The sequence below is a fragment of the Gopherus evgoodei genome, chromosome 7 (assembly GCF_007399415.2).
Source record: "Gopherus evgoodei ecotype Sinaloan lineage chromosome 7, rGopEvg1_v1.p, whole genome shotgun sequence".
NCBI lineage: Eukaryota > Metazoa > Chordata > Testudines > Testudinidae > Gopherus > Gopherus evgoodei.
Window position 1 is genome coordinate 15005224 of NC_044328.1, and position 26770 is coordinate 15031993.

General features: G+C 41.7%; 1 protein-coding gene across 1 annotated transcript; it reads left to right on the plus strand.

Moving 5' to 3' along the window:
- The first annotated feature begins 5062 nt into the window (after positions 1-5062).
- On the plus strand, positions 5063-24728 carry LOC115654979 (pancreatic triacylglycerol lipase-like). Its single transcript, XM_030569915.1, has 12 exons — positions 5063-5111; positions 5862-6016; positions 7001-7126; positions 10654-10788; positions 12564-12672; positions 16227-16346; positions 16622-16741; positions 18749-18867; positions 19844-19973; positions 20998-21109; positions 23156-23323; positions 24665-24728. Exons 1-12 carry the CDS (start codon positions 5063-5065, stop codon positions 24726-24728), a joined length of 1407 nt encoding a protein of 468 aa, XP_030425775.1.
- The last annotated feature ends 2042 nt before the right edge of the window (positions 24729-26770 follow it).

Consider the following 26770-nt stretch of genomic DNA (forward strand, 5'->3'; position numbering starts at 1 on the left):
CATGGAGTGTGAGTATTGTGGGTTGGGGTTCCCAACCAGACCATGAACTTAATAACTGGAAATGTTAACAGGTAACCGCAAGCAGCCAGCCTAGGATACACTGCTCTACAGCCAAAATGCTTCTGAAATAAATGTAGTCCAACTTTACTAATTCTGGGTCACTAAGAACGAAAATGATGCTTAAAATTGTTGATTGGCTCTAGTTTTCAAGATATGCTATTGGGTCAGTATATGCCACCCTTGACTTGGGAATGGCGGAGGATAAGTGAGTTATAAAGGGAAGGGATCTCAACTGAAACCAGAAATGACTAAAATACATCTTTGACTGGATCTATGAACAAATCTATGACTTGGTTTGGACAGTACTTGCTTTTTAGGCAAAACAATGAATGATGCAATCTGAAGCTGGTATTGCATCATACATGATATGAATTGCATCATGTTATTCCTAGAAGTCATGGATGATGGAATCATAACGAAGCTTACATCACTCTGCTGAACAAATTGCCCTAGATCAGCTCTAGAAATCATACAGTGTCGTGCTCTCTTATTTGTCAGTGTTTGATTTTGCAAAGGGACACATTTCTGTTTAGCCAAAGTGAGCAGAGATGCCTCGTACTTGTGTGAACAGTGCAGATGACTTCTGCTACGTTTGTGGTGAAGTGACTTTTGCATCACAAAAGTGCAGTATAACCACAATGTTTAAGAAAGCCTATCACCTTTATTTTGGCTGCAAAATTGGAGATCAGGACAAGAGGTGGGCCCCACACATATGCTGCAACACTTGTGCAAGAAATCTTCACCAGTGGTTGAACAGGAAAAGGAAATCTAGTGCCAATGATTTGGAGAGAGCCAACAGATCATACCAGCAATTGTTATTTCTGCTTGGCGCCTCCAGTTGGGAAAGGTGTGTCAAAGAAGAAAAAGTGGACTGTGCATTATCCAAACATTCCATCAGCTATACACCCAGTACCCCACAGAGATGGACTGCCAGTTCCTGATGCACCAGAATCATTCTCACTTGAGTCAGACGAGGAAGAGGATGAAACTTCTGGTCCTGAACCATCAGTGTCACAGGACCCACATTTTCTCCCATCCTCCTTCTTTGAACCACACCTCATAACACAAGGTGAACTGAATGACCTTGTCAGGGATTTGGAACTACCCAAGAGTAAGGCAGAGCTGTTGGACTCCAGACTACAGCAGTGGAATCTCCTGGCAGGCTGCCAGGGCAAATGGAGCCCATCAATGCTTGCAGACTATTGCTGGACAGTAACAAGGGATGCTCCATTTAATGAATACAAGAGACAAGCCAAGAAACGCCGAGTAGACACTGAATAGGACTAAACTATGTACATAATAGTTTTTTGCCTTTTGTTTCATCATAAATTTTATTTATATAACCCTTTTGCTGATTTTTCAAGTGTTACATAAACAGGACAGGTGAAATCTTATCATGTAAAGCAACCATAAACACATGAAAAGACCTAGGTTTACAGTTTATGATTAAAACTCTACTATCTACACAATATACATAGACATAAAATATAAAAACTTAAATATCTTAGAAACAGTAGCCAATCAGTTGTTTTAATTGTCATATTTGAATTCAGCACATCAAAATACATAATGAATATCACATTTTATCTCTGAAGCTGATGACTTCTCAAAAATTGTAGACCAGTGATATTTAAAGATAGGAACATCTGAGCAATACTATAGGATGTGAGTGAGACTCAAGTGGTGCAGAAGCCTGGTGCTGGGCCTTTGTACAAGTGTGAATGTCACTTCCTGAAACTTATGTCCTTTACAGACAGAACTACAGAATTCCTCAGCAATGATACAAACCCCTCCAGATTACAACAGCCGCAAGGCAATGCGACGGGAGGGATTTATTTTTAATAACAATGACAGCAAAATTTACAGTTAAACGTGTGATGTGCAATTTATCAATGCTATATAGCAACCTAATGGAGCAGGGTACTATTTGCAACAAATGATTTAACCAGAGCTAAATCTCAATTCTGCTGTATGCAACCAGACCACTAGACACGAGCAAGTGAAGACAGATGAAGTTAAAAGTCTTAATTTACAGTCAAGAATGAAGCAGGCATAGGCTTATGTGGTATTATTATTATAATGCTGCTAGTATGTAAAATATGAGCATTCTAAGGGCATAACTTAATTTGGCAAACAGAACTTTTTTCAGTTTACAGTCCTGCACACCATCTGGGGCTCAGCGCCTTGGGATCTTTTCCCTATTCCATTGTGGGATGCCAGGAATGAGTTTGGGGAATTATGGAATCTTGGGGTCATATTTTCACAATTTCCTTTCCAATATCCCATATGTTTTTGCCATCCCATAAATTTTGTGCCATTTTTTAAAATCCCCAAGTGCCTCACGCCACTTTTTCTCTCGGCCACCTCACGGTCAGAAACATAGATCCTGCACAGACCAGAGTCCTCATGTCTGTTTTAGAGACAGGTCACACAATTCTTCTGTAATTCCATAACATCAATGACCACTTCTACAGCAGCAGTTGGAGGTGCAACAAGGGTAAGATGGGACATGTTGAGGTGGATGAATGTGTGATGCAGACATTGTCTAAAAACCTCAGGATGTTACAGCATTCATTGACCAGATGCATAAGGTTTCTCCATTAATGAACCAAACCACACTATAGGCTTGATCTGGTAATCCATTCAAAGTCCCTTCAATAGGTCTTTTGGGTGTATACCGTAAATAGCATCAGGAAACTTATAGGTAAGTAAATATATCTAAAATTATTAACATCCTTTGAATTACAAAATATGTCAAACAAGAAAACTATTTCTGACACATTCAGATCTGTATTTTTTATATTTTAAAGTTCACCACCAAAATAAATGACATATGATAACAGTTTAGAGCAGTGCTTCTCAACCAGGTTTATACGTACCTCCGCGGGCATGCAGAGATCTTCCCTGGGGTATGTCAAATCATCTAGATATTTGCCTAATTTTACAACAGGCTACATAAAAAGCACTAGCAAACTCAGTACAAACTAAAATTTCATACAGACTGCTCTATATATTAGATGATAATGTAAAACACTGTACTACACACAAGTCTGAGGTCATTTACTGATGTTGAAGTTGTCATGGTATGTATGTAGTTGTGTTTTAAAAATGGGAAGATTTATAAAATGAGGAGTGGGAAGCGGCAGTAATGACAACAGTGAACATTGTAAGAAATTGAAAATTACTGGAAAAAAAATCCATTGTCAGTTCTGAGAGAAAGATATTGCTTTTGGATTCACATCTCATTGTGTTTCCTTTGCAGAGAAACTCTATTAAATAACACTATGAAGCCGGCACATTTGAACAACATTTGAAGACAAAAACACCCTGGGCATGTGGGAAAGCCAGTAGAAGATTTTTCAAAGAAAGCTTTCTGAGTTCCAGACTTCTCAGCTTAAAATGAAACCAGCTTCAACTACTTCTACAAAAGCACTGGAAGCTTCATATATAGATCATTTGGCCCACTTGCCATCTGAGTTCAAGTCATATTTCCCCAACATTCAACACAACTCAGCTCAGACTCGACCAGGTATGAAACCCATTCATTTTGTCAGATGTTAGCAGCAATAACCTCTCTGCCACTTAGCATGAAAATCTTGAGCTGTCCTCAGACCGTGGTCTGCAAATGAATTTAATGACTCCACACTAATGCAGTTCTGGTGTTCAGTACAAAAAGCATACACTGACCTTGGGAACAATGCTTTGGATGTCTGTTACCTTTTGGGTCAACATTTCTTTCTGACGTCTCATTTTTTTCTATGACTGGAATCAAGACAAAGAGACTCAATGTGGGGAAAAACCTAATTGTTGCTGTAGCTTCACTGCCCCCCAGAATGACAAGGCTCATGAGTGAAAAACAAGCTCAAGTATCACACTGAAATATAAGTACAATATTTATATTCCATTCGATTTATTTTATATAGTAAAAATGAGAATGTAAGCAATGTTTCAGTAATAGTGTGCTATGACTCTTTTGTATTTTTATGTCTGATTTTGTAAGCAAGTCATTTTTAAGTGAGCTGAAACTTGGGGTACACAAGACACATCAGACTTCTGAAAGGGGTACAGTAGTCTGGAAAGATTGAGAACCACTTGCTTAGTATATGGATTATTTATCATTAAGGGTCTATGACCTTTACTCATACTAAATACTGCACTCTGCACTGTGTCAGAGGGGTAGCCGTGTTAGTCTGGATCTGTAAAAGCGGCAGAGTCCTGTGGCACCTTATAGACTAACAGACGTATTGGAGCATGAGCTTTCGTGGGTGAAAAGGAAGTGGGTATTCACCCATGAAATCTCATGCTTCAATGTGTCTGTTAGTCTATAAGGTGCCACAGGACTCTTTGTACTCTGCACTGTCACGGGGTGAAATTTCTGGCCTGTGTTATGCAAGAGGTCAGATATGATGAAGACAATGATCCTATATGGATTTAAAATCTATACAGCTATGCATAATCCTCTATTCTTTAATGGGACTATTGCAGAGCCACGTGCATAAAGGCAGCAGAACCCAATTCAGAAGATCTGTTTATTTAGTAAAGCTATTTTTCTTTAAGTACTCTGAAAGCGTCATGCATTGGCACATGCATTTCTAAAATGCACATTTAACAAAACACATTCTTCTGCTCCAGAAATTTAACATGATAAAAACAAGTTACCTGATGCATGTGCTGGAGCTGCTGTGTGTGTTTATGATAATCTACAAATGAAGTACACACCTGCCATTTTCCATCTTTCTGGGAGTTTCCTTTTGAAGAAAAGCCTCAAGGATAAGTCAGGTTATAAAAGCACACACAAAGTTTGTTTAGCGATTCCTGGAGACTCCAGGTAGAGCATTGAACAGTAAGTCACTTTTTAATCTTATTTAGTAAAAGCTGCTGCTGAGACACTGTCATTGTGTGGTACAGTTACAGATTTATAATGAGAAAAAGCAATCGATACAAAGCTTTGCCTGTCACATGGATTAGCCAGTCTAAGCTTTTCCCTTTTGACTTGTTCTAGATGCTTGGAATTTGGATTCTTGCACTTTTTCTACTTGGTACAGCCAGAGGTGAGGCATAGGATTTATGTCGATTTCAATACAGCATTTCTATTCTGATCACAATCATTTTCCTTTGCCAGGATTTTGCTTTATGTGACGAAGGCTCTATGTGTAATGACTATGTGAGTTTGCAGCTCATTTATAAGGAAGGTGAGAGGTATGATTTGCCATTCCCTCAGGAAGACCCAGCCTCAGTTTCTGAACCTGGCAGGTTAACAAGCAGGTTTACAAAACAGGAAGTATGGAAAGATTTCTTTCCCCCCACAATGTTGATATCCTGGTCTTCTCCACAGGGCCATTAGATAAAGTGAAAGGATCTTTGTTCCTACTTCCTCCCTTGTGCATCCAGATTAGCATGGGCACAATCTGGCTGGCAATCAATTAGGTTCACATTGTGCAAATTGCCCAGGACAAGGGACAGTGCAGAGCCAGGGAGAGCCTATGGAGGAATATTCCCCAGAGAGTAGATCAAACCTTGTCAGGGGGAAATACATACTCCCCACTGCATGCTACCCCTATTCTGTGGGCCTGTGCAGAAGGCCTTTGCACCACTGGGGTGGATTGTGGCCCAGGGGGAGCAGTTGCTATGTCTGCCAAAGGCAATGCCTGCAGTTGTAACTGGCCTGAATGCAGGTTGATGTGTTCAGAAAGCACCGAGACACCATTGGAGGAAAGGTGCTGTTGGGACAGAATGTGACAACTAGAACCTACCACATCTTTGCTCATTCACATCCTAATAATTTGATCTGTGTGCTACAGGTGAAGAAGTTTGTTTTGAAAGGCTCGGGTGCTTCACAGATAATAAACCATGGGCTGGAACTACAGAAAGACCAGTGGCAAAGTTACCATGGAGTCCAGAAACGATAAACACCCGCTTCCTTCTTTACACAAAAAAGAATCCTAATGACTTTCAAGTAAGATCTATTGCTGTTTAAATATTGCAAGTGACACGTACACACAGAATCATCACCTTCTAGTGCTCTTGGCATTCCCAAGGCCAGTAAGAGAAATGGTCAACTCTCCAATGTGGTCAGGAGGCAACATTTTCCAGCCCCTCTGAAATTTCCTGTCCACTGTACCCCGGGCTGGCTCTACAGTTTTCGCTGCCCCAAGCAGCACACTGAATTGCCCCCCTGGGCGGCAGGGACAGTCCATGCGCCCTTAGGGCAGCAGGTGCTTTTCCACGGTGGCGGTAATTCGGGGGCAGCTTCTATGTTTAGCTGAAGCTACCCCAGACAGCTTAACATAGAATCTGCTGTCGAATTGCCCTCATCGCGGAAATGCATCTGCTGCCCTAACGGCGCACGGACTGTCCCCGCTGCCCGGGGCGGCAATTCGGTGCACTGCTTGGGGGCAAAACAACAGGGACTGTCGCCCCGTGCAGAATGCCGCCCCAAGCACCACCTTGGAATGCTGGTGCTTGGAGCCGGCCCTGACTGTGCCACAAGTTTCACTAAGTCACAAGGGACAAAATTCTTACTGGTGGCTGCAACAGGTGATTCTTTGAATAGACCCCTAAAGACTTTCCCAACCCTATGCAAACGAGAGACTGAAGGCTCCCTCATAAAAGTCACCCCTAGCCACACTTCACATTTTTCCTGTGTCTATTGAGAAATGTTAGGAAAATCTGTAGCACTGGAACTTGTTTGGTGGGAAATGGAAAGGACACATTAAAGGTGAAATCCTGGCTCCACTGAAATCAATGGTGAAACTCCTCAGCCCCTGTCCCACAAACATACACAGACCTAATGTCACATGTGTAAAGTTAAGTGCATATGTAAATACTTGCAGGATCTGGGCTTACATAATAACAGTGTTGTTTTCTATTCACATTGCTGTTTTGACAAGATTTTTATAGGAAATAGCTAAAACATTTACTATTTTAATATCTACAACAGGAGATCACTGCAATAAATCCAGCGTCGATTGGCTACTCAAATTTCGATCTAAGCAAAATAACACGTTTTATTACCCATGGATTTCTAGGCCAAGGAGAAGAAACCTGGCTGTCGGACATGTGCAAGGTATGGTACTATCTGGATATTCTGTGATTCTCAAATCACTTAGTTCACATTTATGAAGGTATCCTTGTAAATTAATCGTTTTCTCTATGTCTAACCAATGCATATCGTGCCATCTGGGCTGACAAGAAGAGGAAAGCTGTCCACATCCATCTTTACAATATTAGGACATAAAATGTTGTTCACCTCAAATCTAGTCAGTTCTAGCTCTGCTTCCAGGAAAAATCTTAAACAAAATGGGCCAAATTGTACTCTGTGTTGAAGTCAAACGGTTTGTATAGACATAAATGATGACAGAGTTTGGTCCAATTAATGTTTTTTCTCTGATATACAAAAAAAAAATGCAGTAAAATGTGGCTTAGAAATTAAGGAGATTCCAGAGTTTGTTAAACGGGGAGAGATCAAGTTTGTTGCTTCCCAGTTCTGCCGATAATGAGCTCAATTAAGCTGTCATGGGACAGGAAGGCTCTGAGTGTGCAAGGTCCACTGAGGAGAGGTGGGATGGCCTATGACACTGGACTGGGCCTGATAGCTGGGGAGATGACATGGCTCCTAATATATCTGTTCCAACCATCTGCCCCCGATGAATTTTTATTCATCTTCGGAACCATCTCCTCTTTTCACATTTATACAAGATGTTTTTCTGTAAGTGAGCATTTGCAATCAGAATGGGTGAGCTGTCAGGGCAAAGCTGTGCAGTTTATTCCTTTGTCTCGAGTCAGTAGCTAATTCCAGTGAAGCCTGGAGCCCAATATTTGAAAATCACATTCTAGTCTTTGTTTTGAAAGTTGGCACTTAAGACAGATTTTTTAAATATATTTTATATTGGTCTAAACAGACTGCTGCTATGACTGGTTATAATCCTTCTGTTTCTAAACAGGCATTAATATCAACAACTCAAATTTAGAAAATTTATAAAAAATCAATTCTCCTCGAAGAGCTGACTTGCTATCTGGTAAAATTCTGCTACTTCTTCTTCTTTCTGACACCAATTGTGACTCACCTGCATCAGTGGATGGGGGAAATTGATGGGGCAGGTGGTGAAAGGGGCACAGTCCCAGCGGCAAGGAAGGGAGACACTCGTCAAGGGACAACAGTTTGCTCATCCCTTGGGAGTCTCTGGCACCCATTGGCCAGTTGGGGGAAGAGCAGGGGTGAAAGTAACTTAAAGGACTTACCGGTACTCCAGAGTCCTGCGGATGGGGAGAGGCATTGACTGGAAGAGGCATGGCCTCTATAAGAAGAGGTGGGCCTTTAAATCCCGGGGCTTTTAAATCAGGATTTAAAGGGCTCGGGGATTCAGCTGAAGCTAGGAACCGGGCCCTTTAAATCACCCCCGGAGCTACCAGCTGCAGAAACGGCTGGGAGCCCTGGGGGTTAGGCAGGAGCGAAAGTAATTTACATTTCTTACCCATATGGTCCAATCACAAGCAATCCACCTCTTCTACATACTTCATGGATCCCTCCCATTGCATTACATAGATATGGAAAATAAAGCTACTATTACTAATACCGGTACTGTCTGTAATAAAACTTTACTATTAGAATAAGCCTGAAAAAGTGAAAACTCACTGTCACATTTTTCTCCGTGTCTTCCCTCCTCCTCCAGCCAGGCTGCTGACACTAGGCTCCATGCTTTCTTCCTGCCTGGCATTCAGCAGCAGCAGGGGCTTCCCTCTAGCTTGCAGCAGGGAGATTGGCTGAGGGAGGGAGAAGCCTGCCTCCTGCATAATAACGGCTTAAATTCAGCTGTTTCCTACTCAGTTCAGTAACATTTCAAAGAGGATCTGCAAGCAGTTTGGACATCACAACTATGATCCTCTGCTGGGGAGGAAATGGGATAGATTTGAACTTGGAAATGGTTCCTGATTTTGATTGCATTTTTTGTGTATAGGAGATCCCCTCATCCCGGGGGCAGAAAAGAACTGCTTCTGCCATGGTCTCTCTCTCTCTCTCTCTCACACACACACACACACCCCCCAACAAGTGGGAATGAAATTAACAAAGATGCCAAAAACGGATCCTAACGCTGAGGGCTGAACTGCGCAGGGAACAGCTGAGGTTAAACTGTCCTTATGCAGGCAGCAGCAGGCATCTCAGCCAGTCTCCCTACTGCAAGCTACAGCCTAGAGGAGAACCCCTGCTGACGGGGCGTAGGAGGGGGGAAGGAATTCAGAGCCTTGTCTGCAGCCTGGCTGGAGGAGGAGGGGGGAGGAGACGGGAAACCAATGTGACAGTGAGTTTTCTCCTTCCATCTGCTTTTATTAGCTCTTGATTTAAGTTGTGCAGCCAAATGCTTGTATTTGTTGTGTATATTAGTACTGGAGAGATCCCTTCATCCTGGGAGCAGAAAAGGACTGCCCCTGCCATGGTCAAACACACCCTCCCCCCACCCCCCAGCTGTGAGTGAAATTAACAAGGATGCCAGAAACCACTCCTAACCCTGGGGGGCTGAACTGCTCAGGGAATAGCTGAGTTTAAACTATTCTTATGCAGGGGGCAGGCTTCTCTCTCCCTCAGGCAGTCTCCTTTTCTTACCGGTCCTCCGTACTGGCCTGTACCGGTTTACTTTCACCTCTGGGGAGAAGGGTGCTGATTGGCCAGCATTCCCCAACTCCCAAGATTTAGCCCAGTGCAGGAGACATGTGGAGCCTTTTTGGGCTCCATTCAGCAGTAAAATGCTATTTCTTTATCTTTATGCTACCAGAAAGAGCCCTCTAGTTGACAGCTCTGTAGAAAACCACACTTTTGCAGCTCCAAAAGCAACAATACACAAACACAGGACTTCACTAACCTTCTCCCTGTTCTGAATCCTCCTCCTCTCTCCAGCTTTTATCTCCTCCTTCAAATTTCCCATTGTTTGGTTCTAAATGACCTCAATCTCCAGATCACCAAAGAGACTTGTGGTCCATTGATCACAGTTTGAGAACCACTGACGTACAGCCAGGTTCTGCCATCCTTATTCACAACAAGAAGTACTTTACTTGCTTTCATTGGCATTACCGCCACGTAATCCAGAGCATAACATAATATACAAACTATATCACAGCTGTTAAAACAGAGTGTCTTTAGCAAACCATTCCACAGGTCAGAGCAAGAAAAGCAAAATCTAATATTATGTGACAGATAGCTGAGCAGATGCTTTACTGTGTGGATACTAAAACAAAACCATAAACTTGAAACCAATGTAAACTGACAGCAGAAACTTATGTATCCTCTTGAAAACAAAAATCCATGTGTTTGATAAATACAGAACATATGTAAGCTCTTAATTATCCAACTTTTTAATTATTATGGAAAAATATATGCTTCTAACTGAATTTATAATTTACAGGCTGTGTCTTCGCATCATTTACATAAAGAATCAAGATATGAATAGAGCCCTGGTGTAATATAGGGGCTGTACTTGAAAAAATGTGCAGGGAATTCATATGACATTTGTAAGTCTCTGACTGCGTTAAGTAATCAGCAAGCTGAACCGGGGTTGATAATATTTGCTTCTGTTCTTTTCAAATCTACATTTGCACCAGAGAATGTTTGAAGTGGAAGACGTGAACTGCATCAGCGTAGACTGGAGCGGTGGGTCAAGGTGCCTATATTCCCAGGCAGCAAACAATATCCGTGTCGTGGGTGCTGAAGTGGCTTATTTTGTAAATGTGCTTAAGGTAAGGGGACTTCTTCTCGTTCCATAATAGGATTATAGTCATAGAGCTGCTGAAATTTATTCTAATCTAAATAGACAATCACAATGAATTGTCATATAGCCAGCAAAAGACTCCTCCCAGCAAAAGACGGTTCTCCTTCTTTGAACTCCTATCAACTCCCCCATAATACACAGAGTTTGAATATTTTCATGCTGCGATTACTTTTATGTACTCTTGTGGATGTGAAGGGTTGGGTAGTTTTAAAGATAGAGAAGTAATAAACACGGCAAATTACCCTTTCTCAACCACGAAAGCTATACGACCCATCTTAAGTGATACCCATACAAAAGCCTACAATAATTGGCCATTGGATAGCAACAGCCACCTCCCAGGGGGAGAGAGCATGGTGCTCTCCCCAATCCATGAAGAAGTGTCACCTAGGTATGGGTGTTTGGGGATAGGTGGGATCTTCCCAGCTGCTCTAGGGCAGGGAGATGGGGTGTGGGTCTGTAATCAAACTAAGGGCCAGATGTTCAGCTTGTGCAAATCACATAGATCTCAGATATTAGGAATGGCAATAAACAAAAACCTGTAGGAGAACACTTCAATCTCCCTGAACACACAATAGCAGATCTAAAGGTAGCCATCCTGCAGCAAAAAAACTTCAGGACCAGACTTCAAAGAGAAACTGCTGAGCTTCACTTCATCTGCAAATTTGACAACATCAGCTCAGGATTAAACAAAGACTGTGAATGGCTAGCCAACTACAAAAGCAGTTTCTCCTCCCTTGGTTTTCACACCTGAACTGCTAGAAGAGGGCCTCATCCTCCCTGATTGAACTAACCTCGTTATCTCTAGCCTGCTTCTTGCTTGCATATATATACCTGTCCCTGGAAATTTCCACTACATGCATCCGACGAAGTGGGTATTCACCCACGAAAGGTCATGCTCCAATACCTCTGTTAATCTATAAGGTGCCACAGGACTCTTTGCTGCTTTTATAGATCTACTGATGTCAATGTAACTCACCATTTTACACCACATGAGGCTCTGGGGGGCATTTTCAAAGGCACAAAGGGCCATTAGGGGCCTAATTCCAGTTGAAAGTCAGTAGGAATTAGGCACCTAACTGCCATTTTTGCCTTTGAAAATCTCTCCCTCTGTCCCTAAATCTAATGACTTAAAAATGCTTGCAACCAGACCTGAGTGAAGCTATGAGGAGAGGGATGGTTCCTAATATTTTCTGAACTAATACTAGAGGGCTGGCTCTCCATTGCCTTGCAACCTGCATTGTCAATTACATCAGTGCAAATTACAAATCAGAATGGTAGTATTTAACACTCACATTGCACTGGTGCTCACTCCAACACAAGGTGCAAAGCAGTGGACAATCAGGCCTTAGAGTGAGGCTGTCTTACATAAGAGCAGCCATGAATTTTTTTCCCTTTGCCATTCATGAATTGGCTAAAACAATGTCCATAGGAAACCAAATACACTTCGTTAGCTGTGGGGCAGGGAATAAGGGGTCTGGCTGGTGGAATCATGACTATCCACTGCCAAAATCTCACATGTGTGCAGAAGTTGCAGAGGTTAATAATGCCTTGAGGCTGTAGTAGCAGCTACTGAAAGACTCTGTTACTGCTCTACATCCTGGACTCTGTCCTCCTTCCAATTCCATGGACCTCTGCTCTGTGCAGCCCATTTCTGGTTTTAGTTGTGTGAACCAGAGCTTCTCTCTAGGCCTCATATTAGAGAAAATATAGATTCCCTTTTGTTACAATTGATGTTTTCCTCAGGAACAATATGGATACTCTCCTTCCAAAGTCCATTTCATTGGCCATAGCCTTGGAGCACATGCTGCAGGGGAGGCAGGGAGAAGGAGTCCAGGCTTTGGAAGAATAACTGGTAAGTTAATGAATTATAGTTCAGTCTGTACCAATGAAGAATTTGAAGAGAGCATTGTTAGACCTTAATATTACCTCATGTTTTTTTACTAAAACAACTACAGTATCTGACTGAAGTGAAACCCTGCAGTGTAATGAACTGGTGAGTATGAGTGTGTTTGCCACTGCCCCCTACAGGATGGAATCAGAACTGCACAACTGTATTATAACATATTGCTAACAGCCAAAATTGTGCCCTCCCTCAATAACACCATCCAACTCTCAGGAAGGTATTACCCAGGTGGGAATCTCCATAAGGATCCCTTCATGGTGTTCTTGTCCTAACTTTAATCTTTGGGGGAGGAGGTATATACCCCCTGAAGAATGTCCCAGAGACCTTCTTACATCAGGGCTGAATTTGTCCCCAAGAATCTCTGCATGAAGTGCAGTGCACAGGAGATGGTTAGCTGCATGAGGTAGTGATCTACACCAGCATCCCATTTCTAGAACATGGCTGGCCTCTGCTCTGTACAGCAGGTCTCCTTTTGTCAGGGGGAGGGATAGCTCAGTGGTTTGAGCCTAGGCCTGCTTAAACCCAGAGTTGTGAGTTCAATCCTTGAGAGGGTCACTTGGGGAACTGGGGTAAAAATCTAGGGATTGGTCCTTCTTTGAGCAGGGGGTTGGACTAGATGACCTCCTGAGGTCCCTTCCAACCCTAATATTCTATGATTCTAGCTGTGCTCTAAGGATGGTCCCAGGGAATATGGGTTATTCTGACTCAATACATGATGACTTGACACCATGGCATTCTGCATGCAGCACAGTGCAAACGCACAATAATCTATGTTCATTTGACAGATTTTAATTTACTTGAACCAGTGTTAATGAGTCTGATTTTTCCCAAAGCATTTGCCCAACCTTATTATGACAATGTAGGCTTGACATGGTGATTCCCACTTTCCTTATCCTGGTAGATTTTCTCCTATCATTTCCTTTTCTTATTAAGCCAGCTTGTGCGGGTGCAGCCATATGTCCAGTATTTAAGATCACCCACTGTTTGGAGGCCTGGCAAAGTGTGCTGTAGGCAGCACAGTAGTGAGCAGAGCTAATTGTTTGGTGCCATGGTTTTGCTGTCCAATATCCATTCCCAGAAAAGGATTAATTGAAATGGATGTAGCGAAGAGAGAAGGTTGAGCCTTCAAATGTAACCCTTTAATCTCCCTGCTTTGCTAGGTTTACATCAAAGCCTTCACATCTGGGAAATGCATTTACACACATTTTTTCTAGTTTATGTTATTTTTCCAGCAGATTTTTTTAGTTTAATTTCTTAGGTTTTAAAAAGCAACAGGAAAACAAAAATGTGCAGTGAAACTAACCATAGCAACTGTTTTAGGGCTTGATCCTGCAAAAGGCTGAGCACTTAGGCCCCAATCTAGCCAACCATTTAAGCATGTGTTTAACTTAAAGGTTGTGAGCGTTCCTATTGATTTCAATGGAACTACTCCAATGCTTAAGGATAAGCACATGCTAAAGAGCTTTGCTGGAGCATGGACAAAGCGCTCAGCATCTTGCAGGATCAGGCCCCATGAGCCATTAAGGTATTAGGTCAAACCCTAACCCCCTCTCCCCTAAGCTCCTTGGATGCAGCAGGCTTGAACTCAGTAGAAATGCCACTGTTCCATTGTGCAGAGGAGAACAAGCAGCATCACAGAATGTGCAAAAGGATTCCACAGTCACCTGCATAACCCCAGCACAATGCTCTATGGTAGCTGTCTCTGCGGGATTGTGCAAAGGGTTCATAAGTGGGTGGGAAGAGTGACACCAGCATGGCCATTGAGTCTGCCAACAGCAGAGTCACTGGCTGCAAAACCTTCTTTGAATTAAAAGAGAGAGAGAGAGCACACCAGCCTGTGGCCACTACTACAGCTCATGGGCCAGAGTAATAGCTGCAGACAGAGTGTTCAGTACCCTGGTACTGGGTTTGATGGATGGGTGGAGAATTCCCTCCTTTCAGCAGCCACATAGGTAACTCATACAAAGCTCCTTTATGCCAAGGCTGTGGCGTTCACGTTTTATGAATATAGTCCAGACAAGCTGCAGCTTGACTATTTATAGTAATGTTATTCATTATGCCAAGAGAGCTCCTGCACAGCAAACCAATCTATCACAGAATACACATTTACTTACCTATTTCTGAAAATACAGCTAATGTATCCCCTGGACTTCAGTGTCAGGCTGTTTTACAGACATTCAGCACTCACCCGGACAAGTTGTTTGTTTGGACTCCTTGTTCAGCACACAGGCCAGACCAAGAGGGATGTGCATTAGGCAGAAAAGCTGCCCCTCATGCACAGAAGCCAATTTCAGATGTTATTAACTTAATTTTTTTCCATTATAGCATCTTCCAGAGAGCCTGGGCCTGCCAATCCCTGGACTAGTAGTCTGCAAATTTCAACTTAAAAACAAAACTAAAGCTGCTGCCCACGGAAAGCATCAGATACCAGCACAGGATAATAAGTGCTTTGTAATTTACAGGATTTTACAAGCACCTGAGACGGATACAGTGAATGAGAAAGAAAATGAGTCTCAGTTTCATGCTAATGAGAAAAGCAGGTGTCTAAAGTTAGTCTACATCTACACTTGCAATTGAAGGACAAAACTTTTGTTGTTCACAGCTACTTAAGCCCCCCACACGGGAGCTGCGGGAGCAGCGCGTGGGGCGGCGAAATGGCCGTGCGCCTGGGGTGCCAAAAACACTGGTGCCGGTCCTGGCCACGGCAAGTGCCTGTGTGAATGCCCGCGTTGTCAGCAGAAGCACATTCCTGTCGACAACATGAACCCCACTTGTTGGGGATGGATGTATTTTGTCCGCAAAAGTGCTGACAAACAGCATTCATACAGCCCGACTTTTAGCAACACGGCCATGTTACTAAAAGCTGTGTAATGTAGACATGGGCTTAAGCTCCAAAATCTGTATCAGGGCACCTAAATAAGCATCATGATTTTCAAGCATGCGGAGCACCCAACAGCTCCCACTGACTTCAAGCACTTCTGAGAAACAGACCGCTTAGGATATGGATTTAGGAGCCTCACTTTAGGCACTCTTAAAAAAAAATGTTAACCCAAAACAACAATCTATGTTGCGGTTGTTGGGATTCAAGACTAAACATTTATGAGGCCAGATCCTCAGCTGGCAAGAATTGATATAATCCTATTGACTTTAATGGAGCTACCAATCTACACCAGCTGGAGATCTGTCCCACGTTGTTTACCAGTGCAATAACTAGGCATTTTAGCGCCCGGGTGAACGTGCATATTTGCACCTCTACCATTTTTTTACCCCATTTTACCACCACCCCCAGCTTTGCTTCCTGGGCTGTTACCCTGCTCACCCTGCTATGGTTACAGCCTTGGTATTTGCCACTGAGAGATCAATCACACTATATATTTCTTAGCGACTCTAATTCTGAAGTAAATAAAACTATGTGGCCTCCCATCTTCAATTATTTACAGTAGTATAGCTAGCAAGCTATATTTATTTGCACGCATGTTTAATGATGGATATATTTCTTTAAGGACTGGATCCTGCTCAGCCTTATTTTCAAGATACTCCAGTTGGAGTCAGACTGGATAAGACTGATGCAGCCTTTGTTGATATTATTCATACTGATACAGCTCCCACAATTCCGAATCTGGGTAAGTTTCCAGCTGCATTGTATTATTATTATTGATTTGTCCTGTGGTAGCACCTAGGAGTCCTAGTCACAGAATATGACCCTATTGTGCTAGGTGCTGTACAAATACAGGAAAAAAACAACAAAAAATAAACACACACAACCAAAAATACCCACCAGTTATTGCCTCAAAAAGCTTACAAACTATAGCCCTAGCATTAGCAGTAGAGCTGCTGCCACGAAATACATGACAGTATTTAAATTAAAATTTGCTTTCCCCCGTTACAAACATTGCAGGTTTTGGAATGAGCCAGGCTATAGGACATCTTGATTTTTATCCAAATGGAGGAGAACAAATGCCAGGATGCACGAACAATCGTGTTTCACAGATTGTTGACATTGATGGAATCTGGGGAGGTAAATATGTTAAGCAGATGATGACTTCTATTGAGGGTCAACATCAAAATGTAACATAGCAGCAATCTTCTCATTTCAACTATTTTTGATACTTTTCTTTACAAATGCCAACAATTACAGCCAGAAGCAACAATGAAACTGATAGTATGGTCCAAATGTATTCTGGGGGACACATTCTGGTAGAGGGATCAAAGAATGAGTAGCACGAAGGTTTTGCTTGGGGAAAAACTTGATGGGATTGAGGTTTGGTGTCTCTAACTCCAACCATCCAGAGTGTCTGCATTGTCAAGTAATGGGTATCTGTACAAGGTTGGGGGCGAGGAGCAATAACAATAGTTCCTGCTCCCCTCCCATGTGTGTTTGGGCTCCATGGGTCTGCAAAGACCCAGATTCCACCAGCCATGTTCCTTCAAGGACCTTGGTGGACCCACTCTTTAAATTATCCAGCTCTGGATCTAATGGAGCAAGATTAACTGGAGTTTATTGTAAATAGTCCATTATGCTGCCAAATAACAGGAACAAACTTCAGTGTGATTGTTCCAGTGCCCCTTGGTCTGTTCCCAGGTAACTCCACAATAAAAACAAATATTCATTAATTGGTCTATCTCATCAGATACTGCTGCCAGTTATCTACTCAGAGAAACAAACTCTACTCAAACTGTGCCAGAAGTTTAGCTCTGGAACAACAACATTCAACTTTGTTTCTATTATGTAGTTACCTGGCAGCCGCACTTGGTGGGAGTGGGAACAATAACATTCATGCCTATTTCTGCTATGGGATCTCTGGCTTCAATTGTTTTGTGAGCTTTTGCAGTTATATTCAAATATGTTTCTGTTCTGTTGTTACCTGTGATCAATTTGAGTTGCACTGAAACAATGTAATTTTTATTAGGCACTAGGAAAGCGTTTGGCGTATGATAGATCATGCACACTCAGATTTGTTCCTTATTTTGTATATTCCAAATCCTGTTGTTGTTATTATTGTTAAGAATCCTGTACATAGTGCCATAAATTTACGTTGTACCTGACAGGACATATATAAAGCACATACCCTGCCCTCAAAAAACTTGCAGTCTAAGATCCCAAAACTGCCAAAGGGATCTGCAAGCATGAACCTTTACACCTTTGGGAAATCACATTGATAAATCAAAACATACAGTAAGGACAAGACCCCAGCTATAGCAGACATATTTTCTCTCTCATGAAACCTGAACATTTTCCTGGGATTTCTTTCCTAGCCCTTTCCTACATTATTATGAGCACCTTAAAAATTATGATTCTATGAATTTCTTGCAATTACTGGCCTATTTCTGCAGTCTTTACTCACAAATTCTTGCCTGTGTAAGTACCGATCAAGCTTTTTATTAATAATAATGCAGAAAAACCCCTTGCACTTAATTACTTTTTTTTTAACCTAAACCAAGAACATTTAAGGAATTTTAGTACAAAACAACATATTTAAAATAATAACATGCCCCTTCGCCTCCTCCCCTCCCCAAATAATCAGGTGGCCAGATCCTCAGTCTGCATAAATCAGCATTGCTCCAGGAAGCTCAGTGTTAAGGAGGACATAATACTTAACACTGCATTTTGTTTCCTTTTATATGACGATAAGGTGAGCTGTTTCCTACAGAGGCCCTTTATTCATTTAGGCGAGCAGTAATGCAATTAATCACACATTGTGGGGCTACTCATGTGAGTAAGTATTCACCAACATGAACAAGGATTGCACAATCAGCTCCTATGTTTGTTACACATCTGCATTTTACAAGTTCTGTATTACGTGCATTTCACAAAGGGTAAATACAGTCACTGAAGAAATAGGTCTCAAACTGCAACTCAGGTGCTGCCCAGAATTGTGACAATGTAACTTGGGGATTTACAAATCATTCAAATGACATGATCAGTTCAACACCACAATTCCAATTTAAATAGTTTACACAAAAAAAAAATCCTAACAACCAATAGCTTTGCAGTACAATATGTAATAGGTGCTTCTTTCCACAGGAACTGTTGACTTTGTTGCTTGTAATCATTTACGAAGCTTCAAGTATTATTTTGAAAGCATCATCTCTCCCAATGGCTTTCTAGGATACATCTGTGATTCATATGACATTTTTCAGACAGTAAGTCATTCTCACATCCCAGTGGATGAGTGGCACTTGTCTGTGCATCTGCATGAGGTAGAACCAGAGTCTATACGGCTCAGGACACTATGCACTGTGTGAGTGCAGGCATAAGAGGAAGGAAGGGGTGCGCTGGGGCATTGGGGGATGGGGATGAGGCACAGAAGGGGCATGGTGGAGCAGAGTTATGCCTGGCTTTACAGTGGCCTGAGGTTCCTGAGAGACCTCATGCCAGTGGCATACGTTAGAGCTGATCCTGCAACCTCTCACCCCCTCGGTCAAAGAGTGGATCAGACAGGACGAAGAATCTGCCCAAATAATTATTTATTGCGCACATCCAAGGAGAAGTGAGCACAGCAAAGAATTTTGAAATAAAATCATTTACCTTAAGGTTCAGTGCATGCTCAGTGACTCTCCTGACGACCTGATGGCCTCAAGGAACAAATACAGATGGGATGTGGCCAAAAGCCACTGCTTTCTCCTTTGTCCCATAGCTCCATCTATGACCCCGCTCTGTTAGCTAACACTGTGGCAGGCTCATCAACCTAGCTATGTGGCCCACCTACCACTGGAGGGGAACAGTGCTTCACACACAATGGGTAAATAACAATAATATCTTTGCACCATCAAAGCACTTTACAACCAGTCATTAGATGAGCCGGGGAGAGCATAATTCCTGTCTGCTACCCCCATTCTAAAGCACTGAGTTTAAGAGAGGGAACTTAGAGAAATGGAGATGCCTCCTCCTCGTGAACAGCAAACTGTGATGAAGTACAAAGGAGACATCCATGCCTTCAAATCCATGAGGTGCCAGACAGGGCCCTTCCACCTCCTGCTTTCTCTAGGGCAGCTTATTTCAAGCTGAGTTAGAGTTAGCCCATAGACATGGCTTAGCAACACTTTTCTGTGGCCAAATGATTTTTTTCCTGTCTCCTTGGGATAGAGCCTCATTAATTGGCACATGTATTTCGATTAGGAAAACTGCTTCCCATGCCCCAAAGGCGGATGCCCCCAAATGGGTCACTATGCGGATAAGTTTAAGGACAGAGTTACTTCTGGGATCCAGAAACTTTATCTGAACACTGGAGAGGACAGCAATTTTGCTCGTAAGTTCCTACTTTTTTACTTGCTTCTACTTAAACATGAGCACCAACATAATTTAAAATATTTCCCTCTCACTTTAAATTAGTTTTACTGGACAAAGGCCCTTTACGTGGTGGAGAAGCAGAGTGCTGTATCATCATGCCCCCTCCCCACTGTCTTGACGACACCAGTCCCAGAAAGCCCCCAATATAACTCCATAGGTGTGGTTTGACTTCTATATTTTGGGGGACAGCTCTAGTCTGGCCAATGGAGCTATGCATGGGGTGGGGGCAGCAAATTCCATGCCAGCCCAAGGCTTACAGTTTGGGGGTGAGATGCCCCCTCACCCCCCAAACTATGCCCATGCAGAACTCCTTCCCCTTATGCTGTGGGTGGGGACGCAGCTGGAGTAGGAGGTTACATAGCCACCTTTCTCAGCTGTAAGTCAACGGAAAGTTGCCCTACATGGAATACTCCTTTGGCCGTTGGATGCTTTAAGTCCTCTTTGCCCTGCTTATGGGCCAGAAAATCCAGTCCTCACTCTTCAGGGTTGTTCCTTACAACTCCCCCAAGTTGTGAATAGATACTCTTTTGGTCACTATGACATGCAATATGTTCCTTCTATCACATCATGGACTATTTTTCACAAATAAACACAAAGTCCATGAATTTCCTCTGCCTTGGATTTTTGTGTAGTCATTCACGCTGTGCAAACTGGGAATAAAATGCTACTACTAGTGTGAGCGGAGAATTGTGATTTGCTAGGGTTTGACACTCATTTTCCTCAGCTGTAAATGACTGCAGAGTGTGCAAAGCAGTGGAAAAGCAGGCTCCTAGTATTCTCCTATAAAAACATTCTCTTCTATTCTATGCTATTCTCATCATTCCAGTTAGGTCAGGATTTAATCTTGAGCTCAAAGTGAAGCGACGGTCATGTTTTTCCTCTGTTTTGTCCTGAAACATAAAGTACTGATAGAAAATGAAAATTTGGCATGTTGTGTTTGTTTCTATAGGTACAATCTAATTCATTTTATTTCTGCTGTGTAGGTTGGAGGTATAAAGTATCTGTGGCAATTGCTGGAAAGAGTAAAGTGAGTGGGTATGTAAATATTGCCCTGTACGGCGCTGGAGGAAACACAAGGCAATATGAAATTGTTCAGTAAGTTCAGTATTATAATGAAAAATGAGCTTCTCTGCTATTAGAATATTTAATTCTTCTATTTTTAATTCATGCTTCTTAATCTATAGGCCAAATGCTGCTCTGACATCCAGTGGTGTAAATCCATATTAGCTGTATTGACTCTGGATTTATATCAGAAGAAGAGTTAGTATTTAGCCCTACTTCTCTGATAGCTATAAGGATACAAGAACCTGGGCCTAGATCCTGATCTCACTTATACCATGTAACTTAACTGAATTCTAAAATGATACTATAGATTTACACTAGTATTATTCTGATCCCTTATCTTTTGCATGTTTGTAAAAAGTTGTATCAGTTTATGGTGCTAGCTCATAGGCAGTGCTACCAGCTTGGCCTATAATCAGGGTTGCCTGACACTTTCTTTCACAAAACCCTATTTTTGTGTGCTCGTTACTTTGCCAAACTTTAACCATTTCTGCTGAAATTTCCTATGTCAGGTGTCTGTTTTGGACAGAAAGACAGGCAGATATTACAGTTCAGCTAGAATGGTTCAGGTGTTTCTGAGAAAGAGATAAGGGGAAAATACAGTGTTTTGCCCATGTTAAAGAAATCCTTGCAAACTTTAAATTTACCAGTGGGGTCATCCTGGTGTCAGGACTGTGTCTTTTGCCATCTCCATGAAAATTCATCCATATTTCTGAAAAATCTCAGTTTGCACATGGTTAGTAAAGACCTGTTGGAGTTTGATGTTAAATTCTCCAAAGAATCCATCTGCACTGAGTATGCTCCAGCCCCTCACAGCTGCTATCTGCAACCACATTGTGCATTCATCATCCCAACAAAGCTCTTGAGTATGCTCTATCCCATGGCTGCAGGGGCTGAGCAAGACTTTTCCTGCAGATGTTGCTCTAGGCAGCCAGGAGCCACTGTGGCACCAGGCCCAGGAACTGAGAGTAGGGACACTGTGTCTGTTGTACCCTCAATGTTCCCTCATGCCTGGCAGCAAGGAGGAGAAGGAAACATCCTAACTGGCATGCGGAGATGTGAGGAGGTGCAAGAAACTGGAAGAGAACAGGATTAGTGGGAAGATGGGGTTGTGGAGCCAAAGTGCAGGGCATGGATGGGGCTGAGGGGCATGGAAGCAAAGAGAGAGGAAGAAGGAGCCAGGGGGTGGAGGTTTGATGTGGCAGGGCAGGGATAGAGGAAGATGGATGGCACGTGGTCAAGTAATTTAAAAGAGATAATATGCAACTGTAAAAAGAACAGGAGTACTTCTGACACCTTAGAGACTAATAAATTTATTTGAGCATAAGCTTTTGTGGGCTACAGCCCACTTCATCAGATGCATAGAATGGAACATATAGTAAGGAGATATATGTACAAATACAGAGAACATGAAAATGTCTCTTGGATGAGTCTACACACCTACATTTTGTAGCACATATGGCACCATGCCTGTGTTTTGTAAATGAACTGAAGATAAAACAGGTTTAACATATGTGCAAAACACGGCCAAGACCCTGTCTACGCTACCAAATGTAACCATGCTGCAGCCAAGGCTTAGGGCACTGTGTTGTAACTGGATCTCCTGGAACACCATATTTTAATATAGGTGAGGTACTACAGAGCATGTGCATGCCAGGCAAACATCTCTTTGATCAGCAGGTAATGCATTCTGATGAACATTGATTTCATATGAGGACAGGGAAATTTCATTTACAAATTTTGATATAACATGAAGGTTTACATGATATTGAGGTAACCGAGACAATAGAATGGGTTACCTAGGGAGGTGGTGGAATGTCCATCCTTAGAGGTTTTTAAGGCCCGGCTTGACAAAGCCCTGGCTGGGATGATTTAGTTGGGATCGGTCCTGCTTTGAGCAGGGGGTTGGACTAGATGACCTCCTGAGGTCTCTTCCAACCCTAATCTGTGATCCTTACTCTTTGACAAGCTGAAGGCTATGTTTACTATCTATATGCTACTATAGCTATTCAAACAACTACACTGTATTGGTAATTAATATTAAACCTCATTGGACATTATATACTTTTGTTCTTGAAGGGGGACCCTCAAACCAGGCGAAACATATGCCAAATTCATTGACGTTGAAATTAATGTTGGGAGAATTACTAAAGTTAAATTTCTTTGGGACAACCATGTCGTAAACCCAACTCTACCCACACTAGGAGCAGCAGCGGTCACAGTACAAGCTGGAGAAGATGGAAATGTGTATGTATATTTATTGTGAAAATCTCAAATTCTTTAGGAGCTACAAGGACAGCATGACATATGAGGGTAATAGTGCTTGCACAAGAACAGCTATTTAGAGTTTTAAAATAAAGAAAGAGGAAAAGTTTAAATTTCCTTCCCCACAAGATACCGATGTAGCTTACTGGTACATTAAATATTTCTGTCAGATATTGTCAAGAAAAAAATATAAAAACATCTGGATTTGGCTTCAACAGGAGCAAAGTTTTTGTATAAACCTCTGTGTTTTGGGTAGGAAAGATTTACCTAAACCATGATTAAGTTATCAGCACAGCTCTTTCCAGATATTGGGCTATTGAGTACTGCAAGTTTTACACTAGAAATGGCCATCAGTGTTTAAAACTTACATCAGGGGGTCTGATCCACTGTCCATTGAAGTCAATAGCAGTCTTCCCACCTACTGATTTTAATGGGTGTTGGATCAGGCTCTGGAAGACTAAGAGGTAATGGTAATATGTCTTCAGGTCCCACAAACAGAGCTAGTAGTTATAAATTGTGCTTAAAAGACCTGATCCAAAGCCCACTGAACTCCACAGAAAGACTCCCATTGATTTAATTGGATTTTGGATCAGGCCTTAAGACTGTAGACTGTAGAAGCAGTGTACGGCATGGCAGTTACTGATTGGAAGGTGCTTATTAAGTTAATTCTTTTAAAACAGCATGTTTCAATCAGTTACCCACCAATGGTGTTGTGTTACCTTTTCTGCCCTTCTGAATGGAGACACAATGAAGTACGAAGTACATTCAATGGGTCATGGATATAATTTAAAAAAATCACACAACTAAAGTCCATTCACTTGAAATAGAGATGTGCTAGGGGAATCTCAAGCAAACCAAAATCTTCACAGACCAGTGAATTATGGTACAGCAGAGCATACAAGTCTACTTCTGGTTTTTGCATTCAACAGATCAACATGCTGAGGGACACTGTTCCCAAAAACGTCCCATCAGCTATTCTATTTATTCATGTCTTGGCAAACACTGAACAATCATCATTTCTCTAATGCTGGTGGCATGCAAATTCAACAGAAAAAGTATAAAACCAAAGGAATGAAACCAAAAGAGAGAGGCCAACCAATCAGGATGATTAGAGTCCCTTGGAGGTTTAGCAGGACATACTATTTCACATTTAGCAACCCAAAGCATTTGCTTGTTCTTTTGTGCCAATGTAACAATATTCTATCATAATTTTGTCAAAAAACAAATTAGGTTGGCTTATTCTATTAAAAAACACTGGTACTATTACAAAAAATAAATAAATCTAGACACACTAAAAACACTTTACATATTTTTTCTCCTCAGGTTTAATTTCTGTGGCAGCGAAACTGTGCAAGAGAACGTTCTGCAAACTCTTACATCGTGCTAACAACATACAAAAATGTCAGCCCAGTGTGTTAGTATTAATAAAAGTTGATAATGCAGAACTGTCCCGCTTGTTTTATCATCATTATTTGTATTGTGGTAGAACCCAAAAGGTGCTGGCCACTATGCAAATGTACAAGAAGACACGCTCCCTGCATGGAGGGACTTAAAATGTTCAAAGATGCAAACATATGGAACATAGGGAACAAGGATATGATACATAAGCATAGTGATCAAGGAGGTTGTCATCTGATAAGGAGGTGAATTGGTTGTCTCAGATCAGAGGACATACAGAAGTAAATCTTGATCTCAGTTACTCCCATCTGACCCCACTGAAGTCTCTGGAGCTGCACAGGTACAACTGAGTGCAGAGTTTAGCCCAGCTAATGTTTCCACAAACTGATATAAGTCTCACATTGCCCAATGTGTAAAAACAGACTGAGTCTGAGCGTTCAGAGAGGTCACACACAGGCAAGTGAACATGGACAAGCTGTGGATGAAGAAGCGAAGGAGAAAGGGTATTTGTGAAAACATAATTTTTAATAACTCTTACAATCCTGCTCTCATAGTCACACAGGATCCAATACTAAGCTGGCTCGTTCAGAGAGGCAGAATAGCCTCTTAAGAAGTGAGCGTATTCCATTGTGGTCATACTGGTGAGTCAAAAAAACAGAAGACCGACCCATCCAGGCGAATCTGCAGCCACTTACTCACTGAGCATGTGACCTCCACAGCCAGTCTCCACAGGAAAACAGGATGAGAGATGTACATGTGTGAGGGACATGGCTACTGGGTACATTCATAATACATACAGCAGCAGAGTGGCTGCTACCCCATCTATAATCAGCAGACACGGCCTGGTTGCATGGACACCGTACCCTGCAACATGATGTCAGGGCTCATTGCATCTTGCAACCTCTTGACATTGCAGCACTTGGTCCTTTTTATCACAGCGGGGCTGTCCTACAGAATCTGGCTCACAAATTTCAGTTACTCCTCCTAGGGCAGCTTCTATAGGGATATTAACTTCCTAATGCTGAGGGAGATTTTTGCCTTTGTTTTTCATTCCTCATGGCTTGGTATAAGCAGATACTTGCCCACACTCTTGTTTTGACCGTCATGATATTCTCAGCATTATCCTCTGCCATAGCCACTCCAGCAGACCATATAATTTTAACAAATACCTAACAGAATCGGGATATTAAAAATGACAATGGTATAATAAAAAAATCCTTCTTTAATAATGAACTGGAACAGCTTCCCCTTTGTTTTAGCAGAATAAAAATGAACACTTTACAAAGCTGTTACATAAAATGCATTGTTAAATGAACAACAAATTACTTTCCCTTTTGCTAGCTTTTAACGCTAATGGTGCTGTTTATTCCTGACCTTTTGAAATATTAGATTTTTAAAATGACAACATAAAAAGAATTCTTGTTTGAAAACGCAAGTGACTTTAAACCACGCTATTACTTCTAACTATAGCATGTGCATGCATCATTCATTTCAATGTCCCATTTATAGCTAATGGGTATATATTTCAGTTGACATATATTGTTCTCTTGCAAACGTGTCAAATTCTTTAACCATGTCAGTAACAAAAACATAGTGCTTGGGATATATAAATTACACTCTTTACCATATAATCACTTTTATCTATTAGAAATGATGTTTGTGACAAATCATGTTCAAAATACATACCGCATTGATTTTTTTTTTTACATTAGTATCTCACCATTCACAGTAAATCTTTGATTGAATCTTTAAATGCAGAAATGTTTTGGTTTTACCTGCGTCATTTCAGAGATTTTTACTGCATTTTAAAAACTGACTTTGTTCATCAAAGGAAGAGAAATACAACTCAGATCTCAAAATGTCTCTTTTATTATCAATACTAGAAAACACAAGTGGGAGAGCTTTGTTGCGGAATGAGTTATTTGATGACCAATACCTTACACTGTAGTTTAGTTTTTAAAATTCCTGCTAGAAATTACTATTATTTTGTTGGTGTGCAGTGTTACTATCAGAATTTCAAATGCTAGAGAC

What these genes read in the sequence shown, in the direction of transcription:
- LOC115654979 (XM_030569915.1), top strand. Translation starts at nt 5,063, where the DNA reads ATGCTTGGAATTTGGATTCTTGCACTTTTTCTACTTGGTACAGCCAGA. An exon ending in AGAATCCTAATGACTTTCAA is followed by an intron (nt 6,017 to 7,000) that starts GTAAGATCTATT and finishes TATCTACAACAG; the next exon opens with GAGATCACTGCAATAAATCC. An exon ending in CATATGACATTTTTCAGACA is followed by an intron (nt 18,868 to 19,843) that starts GTAAGTCATTCT and finishes TATTTCGATTAG; the next exon opens with GAAAACTGCTTCCCATGCCC.